The 23183-nt window shown below is 37.3% G+C and overlaps 1 protein-coding gene across 14 annotated transcripts in view; it reads left to right on the top strand.

Annotated features, from left to right (window-relative positions):
* ARPP21 (cAMP regulated phosphoprotein 21) overlaps positions 1 to 23183 on the top strand; it is a 251859-nt gene that overhangs the window by 136630 nt on the left and 92046 nt on the right. For 9 of the 14 annotated variants that reach the window (XM_089532674.1, XM_089532679.1, XM_089532669.1 and 6 more), the window contains exons 2-9: positions 4377 to 4548; positions 6164 to 6315; positions 6963 to 7004; positions 7651 to 7734; positions 11283 to 11433; positions 14971 to 15049; positions 16369 to 16428; positions 17876 to 18016. In XM_089532674.1, the coding sequence (XP_089388800.1) occupies positions 6202 to 6315; positions 6963 to 7004; positions 7651 to 7734; positions 11283 to 11433; positions 14971 to 15049; positions 16369 to 16428; positions 17876 to 18016 (671 nt within the window). In that variant the 5' untranslated portion in view covers positions 4377 to 4548; positions 6164 to 6201. Of the gene's footprint in view, positions 1 to 1475; positions 1498 to 4034; positions 4112 to 4219; positions 4286 to 4376; positions 4549 to 6163; positions 6316 to 6962; positions 7005 to 7650; positions 7735 to 11282; positions 11434 to 14970; positions 15050 to 16368; positions 16429 to 17875; positions 18017 to 23183 lie in introns of those variants that run through there. The other 5 variants (XM_089532680.1, XM_089532675.1, XM_089532671.1 and 2 more) reach the window with 5 other exon arrangements.

Genomic DNA, 23183 nt, shown 5'->3' with positions numbered 1-23183 from the left:
CTGTCAATTTCGTAACCCGAAAGGCTTTCGCAAGCCGAATCCCCATAGGCGCTAATGGGGAAAAGCCGCGATTTGGTGTAAAATAGCGCCGAAAAGCACCAAAAGTTTTTTCGTAACCCGAAAAAACTTTCTTAACCCGAAACAGTTTTTTTAAATTAATTTTTTTCGTATCCTGAAAATTTCGTAAGCTGGGTAATTCGTATCCCGAGGTACCACTGTATATGCTTTTTCAACATACCAGAGTGGATAGTAAGGCAGGTTGGGCTGTTTTCCCATGTAGGATCCTCTATAGTAGAATCCCATTCTTCCTCACGTCAGGCTTTACTGTATTGTTTACTTCAGACATGCTTCTGCAGCCCTAACTGAACGTCTATATTTCCCCAGTTCTCTTTCCCCATCTTCCCCATGCTGATTCTGCATAAAGCTTCCAACTAGACGGGGTCTGCAGGCTGAGGGGTGTCCTATAAGAAACTTTTTAAAAGGAACTTCTTTATCAGAAGCTTTAACTGAGATACGCCTGTAGCTCAATCACTTTACTTGCTAATTAGCTTATTTGCTGTTCACCACTATGATCTTTGGAATAGCAGTATATAAAACAAATTATTATTAATTATTATTATTATTTAAAATGCAGTAAACCTGGGTCACATCTATTCATTCTGCAGTGTAGAGTCACTGGCAGCTGTGTCAGTGTCTTCCCTGGGAGATAGATACCACTGGTGAAACATACAGTCAGCCTTCCATAGCCACAGATTTTTTTTATCCATGGATTCAACCATCCACTACTTGAAAATATTAGATAGATATAGATAGATTCCAAAAAGCAACCATGATTTTATCACTTTATATAAGAGACACAATTTTATTATACCCATTATACAGTGGGCCCTTGGTATCTGCTGGGGTTTCGTTCCAGGGCTCCCAATGGATACCAAAATCTGTGGATGCTTAAGTCCCATTATATACAATGGCATAGTAAAATGGTGTCCCAAATTTATATATATATATATATATATATATATATATATATATACACACACACACACACACACACACACACACACACATACAATATTGGAATATTTTCAAGCCATGGGTGGTTGAATCTCTCGATAAAGAATCTGAGGATATGGAGGGTCTACTGTATTTACTAGAACTTGAGCATCTATGGATTTTGGTATCCAAGAGTGATCTTGGAATCAAATTCCAGCAGATACCAAGGGCCTACTGCATTTTCATATGAATATTGTTATGGGAAGTCTGCACATCTGCGTGTGATTTCCAGCCCCAATTCCCATGAGAAACTTGATTCTATGCCCAGTTGTAGCTGTTGCTGCACAAGGAGAGGGAAATTACCTAAGGAAAGAATGTCATTTCCTCAATGAACCAATACAGCAGTATGATAAATGGGAAACATGACATCTCTGGAATAGAAGTGCTGTGTTGAAGGAAGAGATCTGGATGTCACACCTGTGAAATGAGGAATTGGTTCCTTAGGTAAGCTTTGGTTTCATTTCCCTGTAGGCTTACAAAGCAATTTCTAAATTTATATTGCATGTGCTTATTTATGATATTCATTACATTTGCTTTTTTTATGAATGAAAATTTGGATTTGGGAAAAATAAGTGATTATGATTGTGTGTTGTTGTTTTTTGGTTTGTTTGTTTATCTTCCATGGCTAAAGAAATAGCTCAACACTGTGAATATAAAAATGGGACATTATACAGACAGGCCAAAATAAAGCTGCCTCAGGTTAATTTGGAGGTATGGTGTTTCAATGATGCATGCGTCCTAAGAGTCTGGAAGCTGCACCAAAGCTGCATTCCAGTCCTTAGGACTAGAGCGTGGCTTTGGTGCGGCTTCTGGACTCTTAGAACACATGCATGATTTAAACAGCATACTTGCAAAGTGACTCAAAGCGGCTTTATTTTGGCCTGTCTGTATCAGGCCATTGATTCTGTATGACACTGTTTAATACATGCATACCTGTTCATATTTTTGGAAGAATTGAGGAACTGATCAATTTAGCCATGTCTTTTAGTTTAAGTAATAGAGTTCATTGCATTCTCAAACTCTGGTCATGAAAGTCTTGTGAAATATCCTAATGGCTAGGTGTGACACCTTCTTTAAATTTTTACTTAATGTATCAGTTTCATATATTTACACTTATCTAGGTGCCTGGAATAGCAGAATAGAAATATTTCCTTTGTATCAATATTTTATTTAGTTTTGAACAAGTTATATAAGCAGACAGGAGACAGAAATGTATAAAATATTTATTTATTTACCCAAGGAGGTGACTTTGCAGTTACAATGTGGTGGTTTCCCATGTTAATTTTCATGCTGGTAGTACACAGGGCTAAATTATGTGCATTTGACTGCCCTGGATTGCATTAGATTTATTTATTTATTTTAAATAAAATGGCTTGTTAATAATCTGTGGCAAATGAACCCATAAATATGTCCATATGCTTGTAGTATTTGAAAGCATCTAGACCAGCGACCCCTTTGGTACTTTCACAGACCATCAGAAAACACCTATTTCTGATGGTCTTAGGAACTGAGACACAACAATTTTATGGCTGGAGGGTCACCATTATATAGAGGAACTATATTAAAGGATTGTGGCATTAGGAAGGTTGAGAACCACTGATCTAGACTGATGGTGAGACATTTGAACAAAAACAAATCAGTTTGATTTGGAAGTGTATTGGTTGAACTTTTTCTCAGTGATTTTTTTTCTATTTCTTTTTATCACAGTCGAAATGACAGACAATCAGCCTGTATTTTCTTTCTTTGGAATTTAGAGTGTATACAGTCTTGCTGTCTAGTATGCTTTCTAGTCAGAAACTGTAACTAGTGTTTATCTGTATGTAATTGGTTCTTAAGATCTTTTGACCACTTCTACTGTTACTGGGACTCCATTAACTACATTTTCTCCAAGGACTACCCCCATATTGTGGCTAATAAGTTTCAGTTAAGCTAAATTCCAAGAGAGAAGATAACATTTATAGCATTCAGACTATTGTGACATACAAAGCAGTGAAACATTAAAGCAACCTATGCCTTAGCAGCTCTCAGCATAGTGGCAGATTGGAAAATGAATATACAGTAGAGTCTCGATTATCCAACTCTCGGTAATCCGACATTCCAGATTATCCGACGTCGGATAGGTCAGTGGGCGTGGCTTGGAACCCTTGCCACGCCCCCAGCTGGAAAGGGCTCCAAGCAAAAAAATTTTGCAATTTGTATTTTTATAATGATTGGAAGGCTTTTCATAGTGATTGGAAGGCTTTACATGGTGATTGGAAGGCTTTTCATAGTGATTCAAGGCTTTTCTTAGTGATTGCTAGGCTTTTCCTATGACCCTCTGGATTATCCAACATTTTCAGCTATCCAAACTATGGGACCACCAGTTTACATCGGATAATCGAGACTCTACTGTATTTGTAACATTTATTGCAGTATATTGTTGGTAGCTTTCTAAATACAGTAGATACCAAGCATGGTATGCTATCTGCCATTACTTACAATTTAGTGACATCAGAACCTGTTCTATATTAGCATTAGCATTTATATGGCATATTCATACCTACATGACAATTTTAGTGGTTCAGTTGTCAGATTATCAGTTAGTTGCCAACTCCAGCACTCCAAAAGACACTCATCATATTTCAGTACTTGGTAAATGTTTCTATTTTGCTTTTAACCTTTCACTTTTCTTTTTAATCAAATGCCCATCTGGTAGCAACATTCACTATAAACATAGCATCGTGTATTTTTTGAAACAACCATACCTTCTGTCTCTCTCCCTAAGCAATCTTTTCCTCACACATCCCACGGTATTCTAAGTTCTCTCTAATTTCCATTACTCAGAATTTTAACTCTCTCTTAGCCAGTTTAATAGCTCTGCCTTGTTAAGTCAGCTCATTTATACCTGCTGCTGAGGTCACTTTAATAAAAATAGTATTCTCTAAACTGAGTCTGAAGCTTTGGTTGTAGAACAGAGATTTTTCTTCTTCTTTAGCAACAATATTGATTTCCACTGAGGCAAACAGATGAGCCTTTTTAATGCAAAGTGCTAGAATTCACTAAAAAGGTTAAAACTGAAGTGAGTAATCTTCGGCACATAATATGCAATTGTTAATTTTAGCTCTGTGCGTAGGAGCTGTTATGACTTGAACAGCCGGCTGTAGCCTTCATTAGAGAAGAAGCACACAGTTTTTTGAGACAGGTGGAGCTGGATCAAGCTGTGAATGTGATTTGCTTGAAGCTGGTCATTAGTGTTAGAAATCTGGTCGCTATTTATTTTATCTTTTTAATTATAAGCATGATTATTGGTATTTACGTTTTGTCTTTTTCTCCCTCCCTGCCAGGTTGATGACAATGATCTCTCAAACGCTCTAAAGGAACAGCATGGAGACTGGCACTCTGAACTGTTAATGGGGTCATGGGACTCACGTTGTCATTGATCACTTGTGTGGATTTAACCAGTGAAGAACAACAGAACCTGATAGAAAGGCATCAAGAATTAAAACAGCACTGAAGGTAAATGGCTTCTTTGTAACAATAGAAGAAAGAGGCTTTATTTTACATGAATTAGAGCCTTGCTTATACGTCCAGGTCTGTGGGGTGTAGCATACGTATATGTTGCTTGTTTGTATTTTCCAAACAACGGGGTTGGGATTTAAACAATTTTTTCTATTGTATTTTATGAATTTGTGAGAAAGAGTAGTATAATTTCATCTATAAATGGCCTCCAAATAAAGGGGTAAATTGTAGCTAAAAATATTATAGTACAAAAAAGAATGGAACAACTTGACAAACTGACAGGATAATTTAGACAATAAACTTGGTTATTTGAATGTTATGAACCTCCTCTTTAAATTATGTGCCTTTTGCCCCAGCGTTCATATACAATGAAATCTGCAAGTTTTAAAAGAACCTCATTGTTCTTAGTGCCCTGTTCTTTGCAAAATCATGCTCCACTTGAAAATTTAATCATTGAGCAGGATATTTGGTGGTCTTTCTGGTAAAATGCCAGATCTACCGCCAGAATAAATATAGGAGAGTTTTCTAAAAATTTAAAAGACCTCAGTGACCTTCATGTATTTTTTGAAACAAACAAAGGAGATATTAAGAAGGTCTGTTTGGTACAAATTACAACCTTTATAAGAACCATGCTGAAGTCTAGGTTTATCTAATAACTGTTATTAAAAGGTGATAAGGGGAAATTCGAAAAACTGTTGTGAAATAATTCCTCTTCTCCACTGCATTTATTTTTATTATTTTTTTTAAAAAAGGACAGCGTGGTGAGAACAAAAAGTTATAAATTATTCATGAGCAACATTTGACAACTGATCAGTAGGGAGATGTCAGAGGGGTTTTTATGGGCACGGAGAAGGAAATAATAATAAGCTTCAGCATTGAAAAGATGTGTTGAGCTCCTATACAGCTGAGCATTTTGCGCTGAGAGCAATGCCATGCAGTTAAGACATCTTCATTAGAACCACCCCGCCAACGGCTTTTAGGAGGACTTCCACTGTTCTGGAGTGGAACATGTGGGTCAGAAGAATCGTGCTTTTTAAATAATGAAGCTGTCAATTTAATGCCAAGACATGATCAAAAGAGTACTTTATTGGAAAATTTAGAATTAATGTTTATATAGAATTATTAACTCGTCAACCATTGGTGTGCTCACTGTTTCTTTTCGTCCAAGGAATGTAATAATCCTTTTAGTGTGTGCATAAGGAAAGGACTGGCTGGTAACAGTGTGGCTTGTATTGTTTGTGTGTTTTTTTACTTTCTGGTTGAGAATCTTGTCTATGTGATGCCCCCTTAAGCTAAGAGATGGATGTGTTATCATGTATTTGTTGTTTTGGTGAAAGAATTCCTATCCATTTATACAACTGCAGCTGTGGGATGAAAATGGCAATCTGAAGAACTGCTCATTAGTTGAAAGCAGGCAGTTCTACTTGTTCGCTCCGACACTTCAACTTTCACCTGGAGTGAAACAGTCCATTACCGGCTGCTGAATTGTATTGCCCCAATTTTTGAGCTCCTGTTAGCTCGTCATGAAGGAAATAAAAATATGTCACATAGGAATAAAACAGCAAATTTCATCTGCTATTTTGTTTTGTTTTTTCATGTCTTGACTTTACAGGGCATCAAATCTTGTTCTTGCAATTTCGACCTGGAAGAATGTCTGAGCAGGGTAAAGCAGAGGAAGCTGGAAATGATCAAGATTTGGCCATCTCCCAACAAGAGAATTGCATTCTTGGCTCAGAGTTAGATGAAGATGGCAAATCAGACCAGGTAAGTGCATGAAGTAACTATCAGTTAAATGCAATGCATGGTGGTTTTCCTCCTTGCTTCCTCATTCCCCCATTTTTATTTTATAAATATTTTCTTCTATTCTGCCCCACTTTCTGCCCCTTTCTTTCAACTATACATTATGTGCCTTTGTTTATTTATTTTTCGTTGTGAAAGTATGTGAATTTATATCAGTTACCTTCAGAGGATATCACTATTATCACTATTACTTTTACCTTTATCAAATTAAAACAGACCAGTTCAGAACTATCCCAAGAGACAAAACTGTTTAGAAACATGGCTGTGAGGTCAATTTTATTGATAACTTTTGTCCGTTATCTTCTGTCAGATTCTTGTGACTACTGAAATGTTAGCCTGCTTTGATAAAAAAATATGGATGTAGGTTTTTATTAGGCTTGCATTTGTTTATCTTTTAAAAAAATCATATATATAAAACTAGAATTGAACTTTGCTTGTTACCCTAATGAGATCTATGGAAAGATTTCTTCAAAGGATAGTGTTAAGTCCACTTTTTCAAACCATTTGACAATCACTATGTGACACAGGTTCTTCATGAATGATTTAATGATGTCCAGTTATGCGTACTCTCTTCCATTAGTTATGAATAATTTGTTATTTTCTGTTCACAGAAACGAAATGGTAACCAGAACCAACAGAAAAAAAGATTTAAGGTAGAGTTTTAATGGATTCCTCAGAGTCACTGTGAAATAGGTTTAGGATAAAACATTCCATGCTTGTGGCTGATCATGAAACTTTTTTCTTAGTTGACTTGCTTGTTTTCATTCATGGTGTCAAAAGGTCAGGAAGATTTTATGAATTATCAGTTATTTCCATATATAGATATAGATATAGATATAGATATAGATATAGATATAGATATAGATATAGATATAGATAGATAGACAGATAGATATCACTGTTTAAGATTCAGATCTTTCCATACATTTACCTTTGTACTATCCACTGGAGAATGAAAAAAATGTTTATTTTTCCTGTTATAAACTTTATCTATATGAGCATTTAGCAACTGAGAGGAGTGAACAAGTGTGAAGATAAAAATAGATGCTCACGTTTTTTTAAAACGCATAGAGACTTTTTTTCATTTGATGAACATTTGCCTTTTGACTGCTATTTTGGTTTTCTATTAAATTCTTCATACAGAATGAATTATTTCATCCCAACTTATCTCTATGTTGCCCTCCATCATGCCCATAGCTATCCGACAGCAGGGACATTCAGACTTTATGTTAGGATCAGATCAGTCCTTATTTACTTGAGTCATGCCATACGATTTTTTCCTTCTCTTCTGTGTTCCAGTCAGGAGGGAAGGGGAAACTGGTGCGAAGTCTCGCTGTATGTGAAGAATCATCCCCCCGTCTGGAAACAGAGAATGACAATCAGGTATCTAAAACTGTTGCTATTAGCTGCATGGTTACATTTCCTGTTTTTATGCATGATGCCATTTTAAAGCGTTTCTTGATTTTGGGAAACCGTTCAGAAGAGCATACTTTATTATGATAATTATTATTACTGAAGTTGTATGTAGCGTGTACATATTTTGAAATTACTTAGTAGCTCGACAGTGTGTCACAGGGTGTTATTTGCTCTCTTTTTTTTCCAGAGCCCCTGAAAATTTCAACAAATGGAAAAGAATTCAAAAGAATTCAGATTAATTATTTTTTAAAATATTAAAAAGATAGAACCGCTATTTTGTCTAAGACTATCTCTTTTAAGACGACACCAGGCGTAGCACTCTGAGGTCACCCTGGCTTCTAAGTCATGCAAGGTCCATGTATCAGTTCCCCTAAACCTATTCCATAGTACCTGCCAAATTCCAGAAACTCTAAATCATAATGATCCAGAAGCAAGTGCATTGTATTCCATACGGTTTATTTTTCTGATTCTTGGTGCCAGTTTTCCAATATTGCAAAGCATGTATTTGAATGAGTCTGTATTGATGTTGTATACCATTTATTCCAAAGATATATATTGTTACAGGTATATATGGATCAAATCTGGAAAATTAGATCTAACATACTTCAGAATTTTGCAAAATTTCCTTCTCACTTACTGCAAAAACAATCAACTTACATTCTTTTTCCATTTGTTAATAAAACCTAGAAGAAGTCAAACCAAAAAGAAAGATAGAAAGAAAAAACAAACTTCCTGCGCGTATTTTTTTACTTGAAGACTCAGATATTATTTGAAGAATGAGACCAGCCATAGAGGTGGAGAGGAGATAGAGAATGAAATATGAACTTTTGTTAGCACAAACAAATAGCACATTGAAGTGTACTTTCTTAAACTTTCCTCTGTTAACTTGAATTGAAACAAATCAAATTCTCTTCTTTGGGCACTACCAAGGAGAGTTTTATTTTTTGAAAGACCAAAAAACCTACCACCCCATAACTTATTGAGCTGTGGGGTTTTTCTATACTCTCTTGCTGCTCTGCAATGACATTTATGCAGTAGGACATTAGATAGGTTATTTTAAAAATTGTGCATAAATATTTTGAGAGGGAAAAGTTAGGCTTTGAGCCGACTTGCATTATTAGAAATGTGTGGCTTTCTTTCTGATTTTTGTTTGTGTTTTCTATCATTTCAAATGAAGACTACAAGGAGAATAATATAACTTTCTCAGATTGTATTAAATATTGCATGGTAGTTTCTGGTGTACTCTTTACAAAGGGAAAAAAGGAATGCTACACTTCACATCTTAGCAGATACAGAGGTCAGTGCCTCTTCTAAACTGCCCCAATACCAGAAAGAGGAGAGTTGTAATGCACATTCCTCATGGATCTTGCCACTGTTTGGTGTGCTACAAGAGATAATTCTTTGACCCTAGTCAGTGCAAAGAATACTGGCCTTACAATATTTTCTGCCACCGAAGCTTGCTTCTTGAGGATGATTGGCTTCATATAATATATATTAAATAGGAGATGTTCTTGGTTGAAATGCTGATTCATTTCACACTTTGAAATGCTGATTCATTTTGCACTGTGTTTTCCTCTCTGAACTGATAGAAGGATTTTGGGAGAATTGTGGCAATGGAATTGTTTATCTTTTTAAAAGTTATATTTTTTTCTTACTTTAACTTAGCTGTTTACATAACACAGGGTCTAATTTAACAGAGAATGTATGGTACATTGCCAGTACTACAGAGTATGGATTGTACTACAAATCTAATATTTGTATTATATTTGAAAATTTGCCTTGGTTTTCCTGTGTAGGAAAAATCTTGTTACCTGTAATACTTGATCATGAAAGCTTATCTGATCGCACATGTTGTCCTTACTTTAAAAATAATGTTGCCTCTAATGTTATAATATTGTTTTATCAGTGTATTATTGAAAACTGAACATTTCCTGTTGTTCGCTGCACTTATCCTGTATTAATGTACTTATCAACATTGTAATTTTACTATTGAAGAACAAATAAATAAAAAATGAATATAAGAAACAAACGATAGATTGTTTTCAGACTCTGCAACACTTCTGCGTGTGTTTATTTCAATTACATTTACTATATAGAAATGGTATGTTATCTGTATGGCACAAAGTATATGCTGTATGCCTATGTGTCTGTTTTAGACTGTATGTAAAGTCTGTGTTTCCTTACATCTCCTATAAAAATTCAAATGAATTATGAACATTCAGTTAAATTCTGAGGTTAAAGAGGAAGATGGGGGTATCAGAGCCAATTAGTATCTTCTTCCTTATTTGAATGTCACAATTTTATGAGCTAGATAGATTTCTGGAAGGAACTTACAGTTGGTTCAGACATAATTAAACTACTAACATTAAATAATTTATGTAATCTATCTCCCCCCCACAATAATTTTATGTTCAGTGACCATTTCTTTAGAGTCAGGTGTCATTAGATAACCATATGTTGTGACCACTTGTGGTCCCAATTATAGCAAAGAGGCTTAAATATTCATAACAATGTATCATGGTGCTAAATCTATATATATATTTAATAGTGTTTCCACCCCCACATAATATATATGCATAGCTTGAAACCATCTTATGTAATGCCTTTAAAATGTCATTTTCAAGGATATTTTAATTTGATAGTTAAGGGACCTATTCATTTGAAACACATGTTAACATTATTAGACTCCCTGAAATAATACATATAGATCATTTGAGTTATCCACTTCCCGTCTCTTTGCAAATTTTCAACACTGCTAAAATTGTTTATCAGCATGACACTTGCAACCACTTACTCTTAATAGGAAGTCTTTTGGATCATGGTGCAAGTATACATATTATATTCTAGGTATCGTAAATGAAACAATATTTTAATTGATGATATTAGACTTAATATGGCCATCTTCTCAGTTGTGTTTATCTTGCAACTGTTTTAGAAATTAAATAGGTCTCTGCTGGAAGTTTGTATGTAATATTTTATTCCTTGTATAATACAAAATTTTAAGTTAATTATGAAGTTTGGCCTATATCAAGTTCCAATTTCTTAATTTAAAAAATAGTTTGTTTAAACTAAGTGGAATTATTTCTATTGTCAATTTGCCTTGAGATGCGTTCTCATGATATCAGTGGAATTTATTTGGCAGCTTAGAAATTCATTGTTAATAGTTCAGCTGTAGTTCCCTTTACTTAGTACTTTTTGTTAGACACTTTTATTTGAGAATTCCAATTGAATCCAGTGAGATATATTGCAAGGAAACTAGAGCTGTTGTGTAGCAAATAAATTAGGATGCAAATACTCATCTATTCATACCCAAATTCCGATCCTCAGTTGTAGCATCCAAAATAAATATCAGGAAACAAAATTTATCCCTCAGAGTACGCTATCCTTTTTCTAGAATTAACTTTACCAAATAGTGTCTGGCTTAAGATTTTCTGAGCATGGACATCACCATGTATTTTGGAAGCCATGCCAAGTTTCCTGAATTTGGCCCTAAATTATTATATTTTTTTCAACAGGAATCAATACAACTACAGCTTTCAAGTTTCCCCAGCCTACAAGAAGAGGATAAATCTAGTAAGGATGACTCTGAGAAAGAAAAAGAAAAGGATAAAAACAAAGAAAAAGATAGAAACATTGAAAAGTCCAAGATAAGAATGTTGTCAAAAGGTGAACATATTTAAATCATTGTTGAGTCATTCATCATACTCTCATATTAAGACATATTTGGATGCATTTTTGCTTGTATGTGTATTTACCTTGGTTTGTGCCCAAAGTGTGGGGCTGTAGTATGTGTATTAGTTTACATATTTCTAGTAGAACACATATGTATGTAGTATCCACCCCATGTGACTCTTCTAGTACCATCAGAACTTTCTTCAATTACTTTTCTTTCTGCAGTCTTCTGCAGCACCAAAAACTCTCAGGTCAGATTTTTTGGGTGCACAATGACTGCAGAAAGGAGGGGATTGCTTCCTTCTGTGCAAGCACTGTATTGGATACTGGCCTAGATGCAAGCCTACACCTTGCGTGAACGACAAGTGGAAATGCAGCCCTGCAGTTTCATAGGGCAGTTCACCAGGGACCTGATTCAACATACTCTTAGACTGAATGTTGGTAACTGCAAGGATTGAAAAATGATTGAAAATCATCCACTCCATAATGTGATATGTGGACTCAGATTGCCTTAGCAATGTAAAATTTGTGGAAATTTTTAAATCATAGGAAGTGGAGAAACAATTCTGTTTCTCTTTCTTTCTTTCTTTCTTTCTTTCTTTCTTTCTTTCTTTCTTTCTTTCAAAACAAAACACACTGCAGAAACAATCCAGTTTGAGATGGCTTTATTTGTCCTAGTTCAATGTTAGGGAATTCTGGGAAATGTAGTTTTGTGAGACATTTAGCCTTCTCTATCAGAGGGCTGTGATGCCACAATAAATTATAATTCCCAGAATTCCCTAGCCGTCTTGAACTAGATTATTTTCTACACTGTGTTTTGGACCTTTCTTCGTTTGGAAAAAAGTTTAAAATGTAATATACAATACTTTACAAATCATTTTGTTACTTTATGGAGCTAAAATATTACATTTGCTTTTCTTTGTTGACTTAATATATGACCACCTTTTCTTTTATATTTTATTCATTATTCTAAAAGATTTTTTCCAGAAAAAAAAATTGGCTTTGCAAAACAAAAGGATTTTTGTCAATGTTTTAATTCCCCACCCCTGCCACACTCCTGGCCTTTACAGCTCTAGTTTAGTTTGGTGGATCATAGATAGTGCTGGATTGGTATATTCTTGAAAGACACACTTATTCACTCGTGGCATATCTCCCAATCTCTTAGAATAAGATCAGCAGGTAACCTCATATCTGTATAAACTCTCTCACTTTCCATCACTAAGAGAAAGGTAAATATGTAGAGCAAGATTTCATGGTCAAATGAAGAGAAAGTATTGATTGTCTCATTTATTTATTTCCATAAAGAAGGAAGTCATGGAGAGGCTGAGAGAAACTAGGGAATGGTAGATATCCATTTAAATACATTTCCAAAGGTCAAATCATGATTGCATCAGTGTATTGAGCAAATTATTATGGCCTGAAAGAGATTGACAAAAAGGGCCGCATTGGGGGCATAGTGTGCAGATGATGCATGCCCCCACCTAAGATAGCCTGACACCAGCCAGAAAAGGAGCAGCAAAAAACACTCCTTGCCAGCAGCTCATTTAGTGGGTCAATCATAGCTGGAGCCTCCAGAAGCTGCTCCAAGCCACCCATCTGTCTGACCTCTATGTTACATGTTTCTGACCTGCCCTGCTCAGGGAATACTTTTCTATGGTATGTTTCTGTGTGTACACATGCACAATTATTGCACATGATTGTAATGAAAAGGGGATTTAAGAACATTGTTCTGTCAAAAGAACATTGTCCTATTGATGTTCCGTTATAAAATTCATTACAGTTGGTACAGTACATTCTAATCCTATGTCATCACTGATGTTTAAGAGGTGGCACGGAGGGAAGGTAGCCAAAATAATTTACTTCTCTCCACATAAAGGAGGGAGTGTGGAATGCAAGCTTTTACACACAACCAACATTGTCGTATGAGGGGAAACACACACTCCTTTTGAAGATTTCTCCACTGGTCTTGTATGAGTTCAAAGCACAGAAAACTTGCTGAAACAATATTTTGCTGTGCATAGATAAGCCCTTCAAATTCTTTATTGCTACTGAGAAATTACCTTGTGAGTTTGATTTTAACTTTTTAAAATACCCAAAGTAGTGGCTAAACAGACCACCCCTGGAGCTGCCCATTTTCCCTCTGGAGGGAGCCTGCAGCAATCAAACTGCACAGGCTAAAAGCAGGTTCTTTTTGGCATGTGCAGGTGCTGCCATCAGTGCGCCATTGCGCACTGTGTCGCATCAATGATGCAAGAGTGGTGCCCCAACATGCAGATGCAGTGCCACGCTTGCATCATCATGGCAGCCCCCATATGGACAGGAGGCCACAATGGTGCAGTTGCTGCACACTCCTAAACCGTAGAATCGGCGCAGACATGCCCCTTCCTGCCCATCTGTCTTGGGCCTTATATTCTTGCAAATATTATAAATGCCACTTACACAATGTGCAAAAAGATTGTCATCCAGTTATTGCTGCATTTGTGAGGATCTAATCCTAGAATCCTAGAATCATGATTCTTGGCAAACATCCTTATTGTATCATGAAAACAGACTTCAGAATGGAGCTTTAATCTCATCATATCATTGCTGTGTTAAAAAAAATCACTCTGGATGTCCTCTATGCTTTGGCTGCTTATGTATCTACGTACCTTGCTGCTTTTAAATGTGTTATGGGATGTAGATTCTTATTGGTATGCATATCATGTCTTGCATACCATATGATGATTGCGTTTGAATACAGGACATGAGACACTGGTAATGTAATGCTTGTGCCTGAGGAGTGAGTGCTTTATGAATGGGCTAAAAAGATATTCACTTCATATCCAGAAAATATATGTCCAGAAAAATATCCAGAAAAATAAATCAATCTGAGTGCAGCTAGACATGATCAAAGTGCTCTGTTTTTGTTTGTTTTTATGTATTTGTAACCCTCAGAGAAACATTCTAGTCATATATATATATATATATATATATATATATATATGACATTTTATTTTCTTCAAAATTTATCTCATGTTTTCCTGAACAGAAACGCAAAATTCATGTTGAAACTTTGCTCTAGATGAAATCCAGTAGTTGTAATACATTTATGAACTGGCCAGGAAAAGAGCACCTTCATGTTAAGTCCCATCCAATTCCCCAATTTAGTACTGAATCCTATTTTGTTTTCCATGTTGCTTGACTTTTCCAGCAATTTGCTTTGCCTCAAGGGCATAGAGATGTGTCCAAACTTTAGGATGTTTCAGTTTTTAAAGTATAGCATTGCATTCCAAAACACAACTTGTCATAATGCACTTGTTGTACTTGATGCTTGTAGCTTTTCACAATTGAGTTGGAAGAATGGATACACTCCCACTGTTTAATCAAGAAATTTTTATAACAGAATTAATAGCCTGCATGAACTAAGGCACTCTGTTACAAGGAATCAAGGTACAAGATGGGCTGGAGATGGGAAAAGTTTTGTTCCATATAGTGGCTTTAAAAAAAATATTTTTAAAGGAGTACAACTATTAGTAATGTGTGTTTTTTCAGACTGCAGCCAAGAATACACAGATTCAACTGGCATAGATTTGCATGAATTTCTGGTTAACACTTTAAAGAACAATCCCAGGTAAGTGCTCCTTTTTATGTGGCTTATGATCTTAGCAACTGGGAGCAGTGTAATAATTGTTCTAGAAAATATGGTGGTCATGGTGTGGTGAATATTATCAATGATGTTATGAAAGCATAGTGGTATATATTCAACATTGACTACTTAGCTGTGAATACATAACTAAATAACATCTCCAGGTCCAACTACCCACATCCCCATAGTAAGAGATGGTCTTTTCAGCTTGTAATGAGGAGTCACACCAGGTGATTTGCTCACTAGTGGGAGGGGGTGAAAATGTCATCATCCTGAATCTTAATTGCAAGTTGAAGAAACGCACTTGTCTTGTTCTTGCTGCCTCTTGGTAGAGTACATTTGGGAGAGCATTTACAATCATGACAGTGCAGTGTCATGATCATGACTATGTAGTGAATATGGGGCACTAATAGATCCATAACTCTAGGTTACAAATCCTTACCTACAATACAGAATGCCAGGCACTGATTTTTAACAAGGGATCCAATCAAAATCAGAATGTATTCCATTTTTCCATCTCTTAATTGCACATTTATAGTCTTGGCCACTAGATTCTCAGATCCCTCTTTAGCCTTGTAAGATAACATTTCAAGATTCAGAATGCTCATCTACATCAGTGGTTTTCAAATGTATCCTCCCTGTCATATATGATGTGAGTTCTCTTGGGCTACCTCCTCATTGCACTGTATAAGGCCAGTGCCCACTGAGCACAAGCTGGGTAGCAGTATGGAGATTCAAATAGAAGCTCCCATAAAGAACTATAGAATGTTCTGCACTGGAAATTTGGATTCATGGTTTCAGCATTGGGATTTTTAATGATTTGTAGATCCAACAAAGACACACATAGCATATTGCTTAATGATGTTTATGTAATAAGGAACAAGTCAGTTTACAATAACAGTTTCAAAGGACAGACTGTGACTTCTAAAGTGCTATACAACTTGATCCAAGCTACGTAAAACTTTATTAGTCCTATTTCATGAACACTTCCATAGGTGCTCTCAGGAGACAGTGTGCTGAAGTGCCACATATTGGCAAGGGCTGCATTACAGAATGAAGAGCTGTGAAAATCACCTGATGTATCCTATAAAAATATTCAAGAAGGGGGGGGGGGTTATACTATCATAAGATAATTCAGCCTGAATTACTTTTTGAAGATGTTCACTTGTCCATTGGGTATTTTTGCATATATAATATTGTGCTATTCATAAACAGAATTCAGTGCTTGATTAGAGCGGAATTATTTGCAAGCACTGAAATATACCTCCCAAGCACACATTTGAATATTATCCTTTTATTAACAGGGATAGAATGATACTCTTAAAAATGGAGCAGGAAATTATTGATTTCATTAATGACAACAGGTAAGTTTATTTACAGTATTGATTTTTTTGGGGGAGGGGGGGCTTGGTGAACACTGTCTGTGCTGCATCCTCTTGTTTGAGAAATGTTAGAAATGGATACTCACTTCAGTATTCTTCACAAGATATACAGTACAGGGATTTCGACCCTGCTATATGCAATTCACACTTTTTAAAAAAATGGATGCCCAGAAACTGGGTATAATACTTTTTACTTTTTAAAAAATGATGATTAGATATTTATTCCTCATGTTTTCAGTGTAGTTTTGTAATTTTTTCAGATTGGTTTTATTGAAGAGTGTCCTGAAACAGCCCTATATTTTCAGAACTAAAGATAAAGGCTTGAAACACATGGGCCAAAAAAAAGCGGCTTCTGGCTGCTTTGTGGATTTGGTGTTTAGATAGCGCATGCCCCCAATGTGACCCAAAGCCACTCTGATACCACACTCTGGTCCTTTGGGCCAGAGCAAAAAGGAGTGGGTTTAAACTGTCTCCTGGCTGTGCAGCTTGAGACCTTTGACAGCAGCCCGCTTTGAGAATGGGCCAGGTAGTTGCCATGGTCCTTTCCAGCTACTCCTTCCCAGCCATCTGTTTCACCCCATAGGAATGTTCCTTGCTGTACAGACATCTAGGAGATATGGGTCTAAATTCCTGTTCTGCCATAGTGCTCACTGAATGACCATGGGCCAGTCAGAGGCACAGCCAGGTTTGAAGATTCCCAAGCAAGGTTTATTTATTTATTATTTTATTTATTTTATTTTTATCCCGCCTTTCTCCCAAAGTGGGATCCAAGGTTCTGTCCAAAACCCACTTTCCTCTGGCTGCAGTCACTGCCACTCTACCTGTCCTGCCTTTTAATGATTGTTACCTGGGATAGTGTTACGGGAGCAACAGCAACATATTCCACCTGCAGTTTGAAAGTACTTCTAGAAGTGTGAGCAGGAAAGTGCTGCTTTCATACGGTCGCCGCTTATGGTGGGGATGCGGCCGTGGCCATTTTTGAGCTCCCCCACCATATGTGGCGACTGCAGATTCTCCAGTCCGGTTCGGAAGTTTCAGCACCTGCCCTATAAGACAACACCCGGCATATAAGACGACCTCCAACTTTTGAGAAGATTTTCCTGAGTTAAAAAGTAGTCTTATACGCCAGAAAATACAGTAATTTGATTTCTTCTCTTCCGCTGCATGTTGATCTTATTACTTTCCTGTGTAACTCTGCTTTAAAAATGAGGTGCCAAATAGATGCATAATGTTACTTAATTTTTTAAAAAGAAATTAATAAAAATAACAAGTGTTACAGTAAGAGGAAGGCTTCATATTTGGCCTTCCTGATTGGACAGGTGAGTTAATAAAGACTGATGTCTGAAAGAGAGGCATTTGAAAATGGACTGCTGCTGCTTCATCCTGTCAGAGGCTGCATCATATTGAGCCCTTTGACGTTTTGTTCCAGTAATCATTATAAAAAGTTCCCCCAGATGTCGTCGTATCAGCGAATGCTTGTGCACAGAGTGGCAGCCTACTTTGGCATGGATCACAATGTGGATCAGACTGGGAAATCTGTAATTATCAACAAGACCAGCAATATGAGAATGTAAGTGGTATCTTGCTATTCTCTTACTATTTTTATTTTTTAAATACCAGTTGGTGTCATGACTACATTTTATTTACTGTATCCAGGGTTCTTTCTTTCTTTCTTTCTTTCTTTCTTTCTTTCTTTCTTTTTCTTTCCTTCTTTCTTGCCCGTTTATTCCAATTCCTCCAGCACTGAATACTTATTCTTATTTTTACCATTCATTCAAATGTGGAGTATCATTATGCCTGTCCTTGGAAGAACATTGAGGCCATGAAATATGTTGAAGTAATTCAATCTGTTCGTTGATAAGAAAGCTATGCAGTGCCTCTAGAATGGAATATTATTTTTACAGTTCTGTTATTATCACCAGAATGTGGGTGGGGAGGAAACAAATTGTTTTCTATTATTCTTATGTAGAGTAGTGGAAGCTGTGATGTGTAATGGTACTTTTAACCCATTAGATTAAAAGCATCCTGACATTTCCCTCCCTACTTTCTGTTCACAGGACTCTTATTTTGAACGAGGACTTCTTTATCTTTGTTCTTGTGATTCAAGATTTTTAAAATATATATTATTATCTCTTCACAGTTTCTCTACCATCTCTGAATTAATTCACTTCACATAATAAATGAACTGAGAACATGTAGTATGTAGAAAAAGGGATGTCAGAGAATTGAAAGACTTACGGTACTTTTTATATTATTAGGTAGGCAGGAATCTATTAATTTATGTAATTTAAGAATGTATGCTTTGCCATTTGCACTTTGGAAAAAAACCCTACATTTTTTTTTAGAAAAGGACATTCCTCTGTTATAAAAGTAATACCTACTAATGTCTGAAGCCTGACTGCACTATCTCCCAATATACTCCTTTTATACCAGACAGATTAGTCATATACTTGCCTTTGCTATCACTCCGTTGATACAGGCTGCCTCCTTTTAGTTTCAGTAGAGAGAACAAGTTTCTGCCGTTTGATTTGCTGCTTCTATTAAAATGAATGAGGCAGCCCATGCAGTTAGGGTAACTCTGCTAATGATTCAGTGCATCTGCTTGAAGGGAGACAAACAATGGAGTCCATTTAGTTCAGTTTATAATTAGACATCTGCACCCAACCCAAAGAATTGACTGATCAGATCAATGCACAAAATGTAGCCCCTTCCTTCCTCTGAGATGCTATACCTCTAACTTCCTGTTTCCCTTGAGTTCTTGTTTCTCAGTCTCTTGCCTACTCTTGAGTTTTGCTTCATCTCCTTTCCCTCTGGCTTGTCTTTTAACTCCCCTTTCTCCTGCTGGTTCTTCCCACGTTTCAGCTGTATGAGACTTCACAAAGCTAAAAACTCTGTCTAGACTATAAGGGGAAAAGACTGAAAACATTCTGGAAATTTCCAAAACCCTTGGATTATGTATGAACATTCTGTAGCAGAAAACCAGTGCAGCCGACTAGGGTAGATGTGCTTGGGGAATTCATCTGTTACTGATACTTATTTAAAAGACTAGCTTTATCACTTTTCTAGATATTGCAATGCAGATTTGGGCCATTTAAAATATATTATTATTATTATTATTATTAACCTTTATTTATAAAGCGCAAATATGTATTTAAATATTTTAAATAGAAGATAAGTATTGAAATACAGTTGGCCCTACGTTTGTGCAGATGATCCATTATGCCCCCCCCCCCCCCCATGGAGGCTCATGTGTATTCAAGCCCCATAGGATTGAATAGGGCATGCGCCCAGGTGTGTGGCCCGGGCACGCGTGCCATTAAAATTAATGGAGGTCACCCTTCCGTGTATAATTGAGGTCACGGATCTGAAATCCATGATTTAGGAGGGGCGACTATACATTCCTTTTAAACAATTAGTGATTAATTGGAACTGGAATAGAAGTATGGGTAAAATAATGAGCAAAAAAATCCCTAAGAAAGCACCTGCCTTAAATCAGGGATATGTAATGAAATCCTAAAGCTACTTCTCCCAATTACAGTAGTTTGGCCATAGGACAGTATCTGGCCAGTCATGTCTTTATATTTGACTCTTTGGGCACATTTCTGCTGTCTGCTGTGGTTTCTGTCCCTCAGCTGATTTCTTTCCTGGCATTCTGGATGCCTCCTGACCTTACACACATGTATGTGGAAACCTTCAGAGAGCAGAAGGTCCTGGGCAGCCTGGGCAGGTTATATAAAAAGTGTCAAGTGGAAAGAAAGGCTAAGTCAGACCTGCACAACTTGGCAGGAGGTAGGGGTCAAAATTAAAATCAGCTAAACTTCTTTGGGCCACATATAAGTTTTAATTAATAATAATAATAATTGTTAATTAATAATAATAATAATAATAATAATAATAAATTATTATTAATAAACTATATTAATTATTTTTTATCTCTTGTAATGGTTTTATTTAATTTTTTAATAATATTTCCATAAACAAACATCTTCCTACATTCTATTACATACTATTACATTTTAACACATTATTAAAGTATATTAATTATAACAATTAATAATTAATTACTCCTACTCCTACTCCTACTCCTCCTAGCCAGTATTCAATTCCCTATTCGGCCATTAAACCCACTGGGTGGCTGGGTCACACTCTCTCAACCTCGGGAAGGCAAAGACAAATCTCCTCTGAACAAATTGTGCCAAGAAAACCACAGGATGGGTTCTCCTTAGGGGTGCCATAATTCAGGAATAATTTGAAGGCATGCAACCCTCAGGGGGAGGGTTAAACACTGGCTCCCACTGCCCAGCCCAACCCACGCACAGGGAGGCAGCTGCAGCAGCACCAGACCTCCCTGGAGCACATTGTTGCTTTGGACCCCCATGAGGAATCCAAGGAGGAAAGGGCAAAGGAGGACCCCTTCCACAGGCAGTGCCTCCCCAGCCAGGCAGTCCTATACGCTCTGTCCCCAATTGGGCTGCTTAGCACAAGCTGCCCTCTGTTTCCTCAACCCGCCCCAGCAGCCCAACTCAGCCCAGTGTCCTTCTTTCTCCCTCACCACTTCTTCTTCTCGCCTGCCTCAGTGCCCCCCCCTCACCCATGGCACCAAGCCAAACCTCTGCCTCCCTGCCTTTCTTACCCACCTCCATCCCTCCCTTTCCTTCACATCCAGGTGCAGGTGCACCAGGACAGGCAGCCTGGTGGGGAAAAGGTCTTGATGGAAGTTGAGCCTCCTCAAAATAGAGGACTTTTTGGAATTCTTTCCAGACCCTCCCCCCCCCCCCCCCCAGAGAAAGAGTTAAAATGTGGGACTTGTCCTGGGAAAAGGTAGGATGTCTGCTCACCCTAGCCTTGAGAGGCAAATGTTTGCCTTTCCTCCTCTGCCACCCGGCTCTTTCCCGCAGGCTGTTGAAACCCTTTGGTGGGCTGCAAGCAGCCCATGGGCTCTATGGTGTGCAGGCCTGGGTTAAGCATTTCTCTGTTATGAACTGCCCCCTCCCAAAAAATTTTTGCCTTGAAGATGAAGCCATCAGAGTCTGTATCTAGTCTGGCTTTTTCAAATTCAGTTTCAGAAAGGATTGTTAGTTTTCATTTGCTAAATGCAGCTGCATTTACTGTAACCATGAATATTTTGATGAAATGCTTCCTAAAGAATGTGAAGCATAGTATTTTCACAGGATTCAGCACTTGTACTTTAAACTCTTTGTTGCATGGATTCATCTACCTGGTCTTCCTTTTTAGTGGAAATGAGAAATCTGCACCAAAATTATAACCTAGCTATTTCCAGAGTTTGTTATGTTTAATTTCCTTTTCCTGAGTAGTAAACAGAGCTGTGATCAGGCCCAGAGACACCAGGAGTAGGATTTTTATCATCATATGTGACAAATTTGCTAGTCAATTGAAGGACACTCATATTCACTCAAAACATGACACCACAAGTACTGCAGATTCTGGGGAATTTTCTGTCTGGTCAGAGTTTTTGTTTCTTTGTGTTTTTTTTTTTTGGGGGGGGGAGGTGGAACAGTTTTAGTCTTTGCAGTCTGATGAAGTGGACAAGACTCTTGTCCATCATGACTAAAAACACTGAGTAGATGTGGATTGATTTGATGGGTTCAAGGGACGGTAATTGCCTTGGTTTTTCAAGCCCTATTACTAAGATCATCCTTTTGGGCAAGGTGCTTGAACATGTGGTAGCAAGCAACTCCATCTGACCTTGGAGTAAACAGATTATCGAGATCTATTTCAGGCTGGTTTCAGGCTAGAGTGTTGCACTGAAAGAACCTCTGATTTACAGCCTAGTCTGTAGAAAATACAGATTCTACTTTTTTTGATCTTATTGATTTGTCAGTGGCTTTACAGTCCATTAATCATGGTTTGTTTGTAAACTGACTTTGCAAGATGAGAGTGGGAGACACTGTACTATAAGGGTTCCACTCCTATCTACAGTGCCAATAGTGCTGAGAGACTCCTGTTCAGTCTCTTGGCTACTGTAGGGTTCCAGTCTATTGCCCATGTTGATGAAGTCATCAGGAATTTTTGGGTTGAGTGCCATCTGTACGCTGATGACAATGAGCGCTACTTCTCTTTGTCATTGAAATCAGTTGGAACTGTGTTGTGCTGGCCAAATGGCCGTAATAAAGTTATTATTATTGTTGGAACTGTGCAGGTACTGATGCTGTAATAGACTGGATGTTGGCCAATAAAGCATAAGATGGAGACTGTGGTGGTTCTTGTGTCTGGGAATTGGGTAACCTACCTGCCCTTGAATATGGCTTCACTCCCACTGAAAGAATGGGTGCATAGCTTGGGAGTAATCATAGATTTATTTCTGTCACCAGTGACCGAGGTCTACTTATGGTTTAGAATAGTTAATGCCAGCTATGCTTTCCCCTAGACAGGGATAATCTTGTCACAGTAGTTCATGTTTTGGCACCTTCTGCAGAGCACTCTATATGGGGCTGCCCTTGTAGGAGACTTGAAGTTGCAGCTATTAATAAAAATAGAAGCTAGATTGCTGAGCAGAACTTTGCCTAAAAAACAAATAACTCTGGTATTCACTGGATACCATGTGTTTGTGTTATGGTTCAAAGCGGTGAATAACTTGGGACCTCAGTACTTGAGTGAATGCTTCTTTCTGTATGCACCTAACTGGGGGCTGCTAGAGGGCTCTTTTCTGTGCTCCATCAGCAATGTGTTTTAAGAATGTGAGAGAGGGTATTCTCATCTGTGGCACCATGATTATG

Source organism: Sceloporus occidentalis, unplaced genomic scaffold (genome assembly GCF_023333645.1).
Source record: "Sceloporus occidentalis isolate IW3139 unplaced genomic scaffold, rSceOcc1.0.p SCAF_7, whole genome shotgun sequence".
Classification (NCBI taxonomy): domain Eukaryota; kingdom Metazoa; phylum Chordata; class Lepidosauria; order Squamata; family Phrynosomatidae; genus Sceloporus; species Sceloporus occidentalis.
This window is presented reverse-complemented; position numbering and strand designations above follow the sequence as displayed.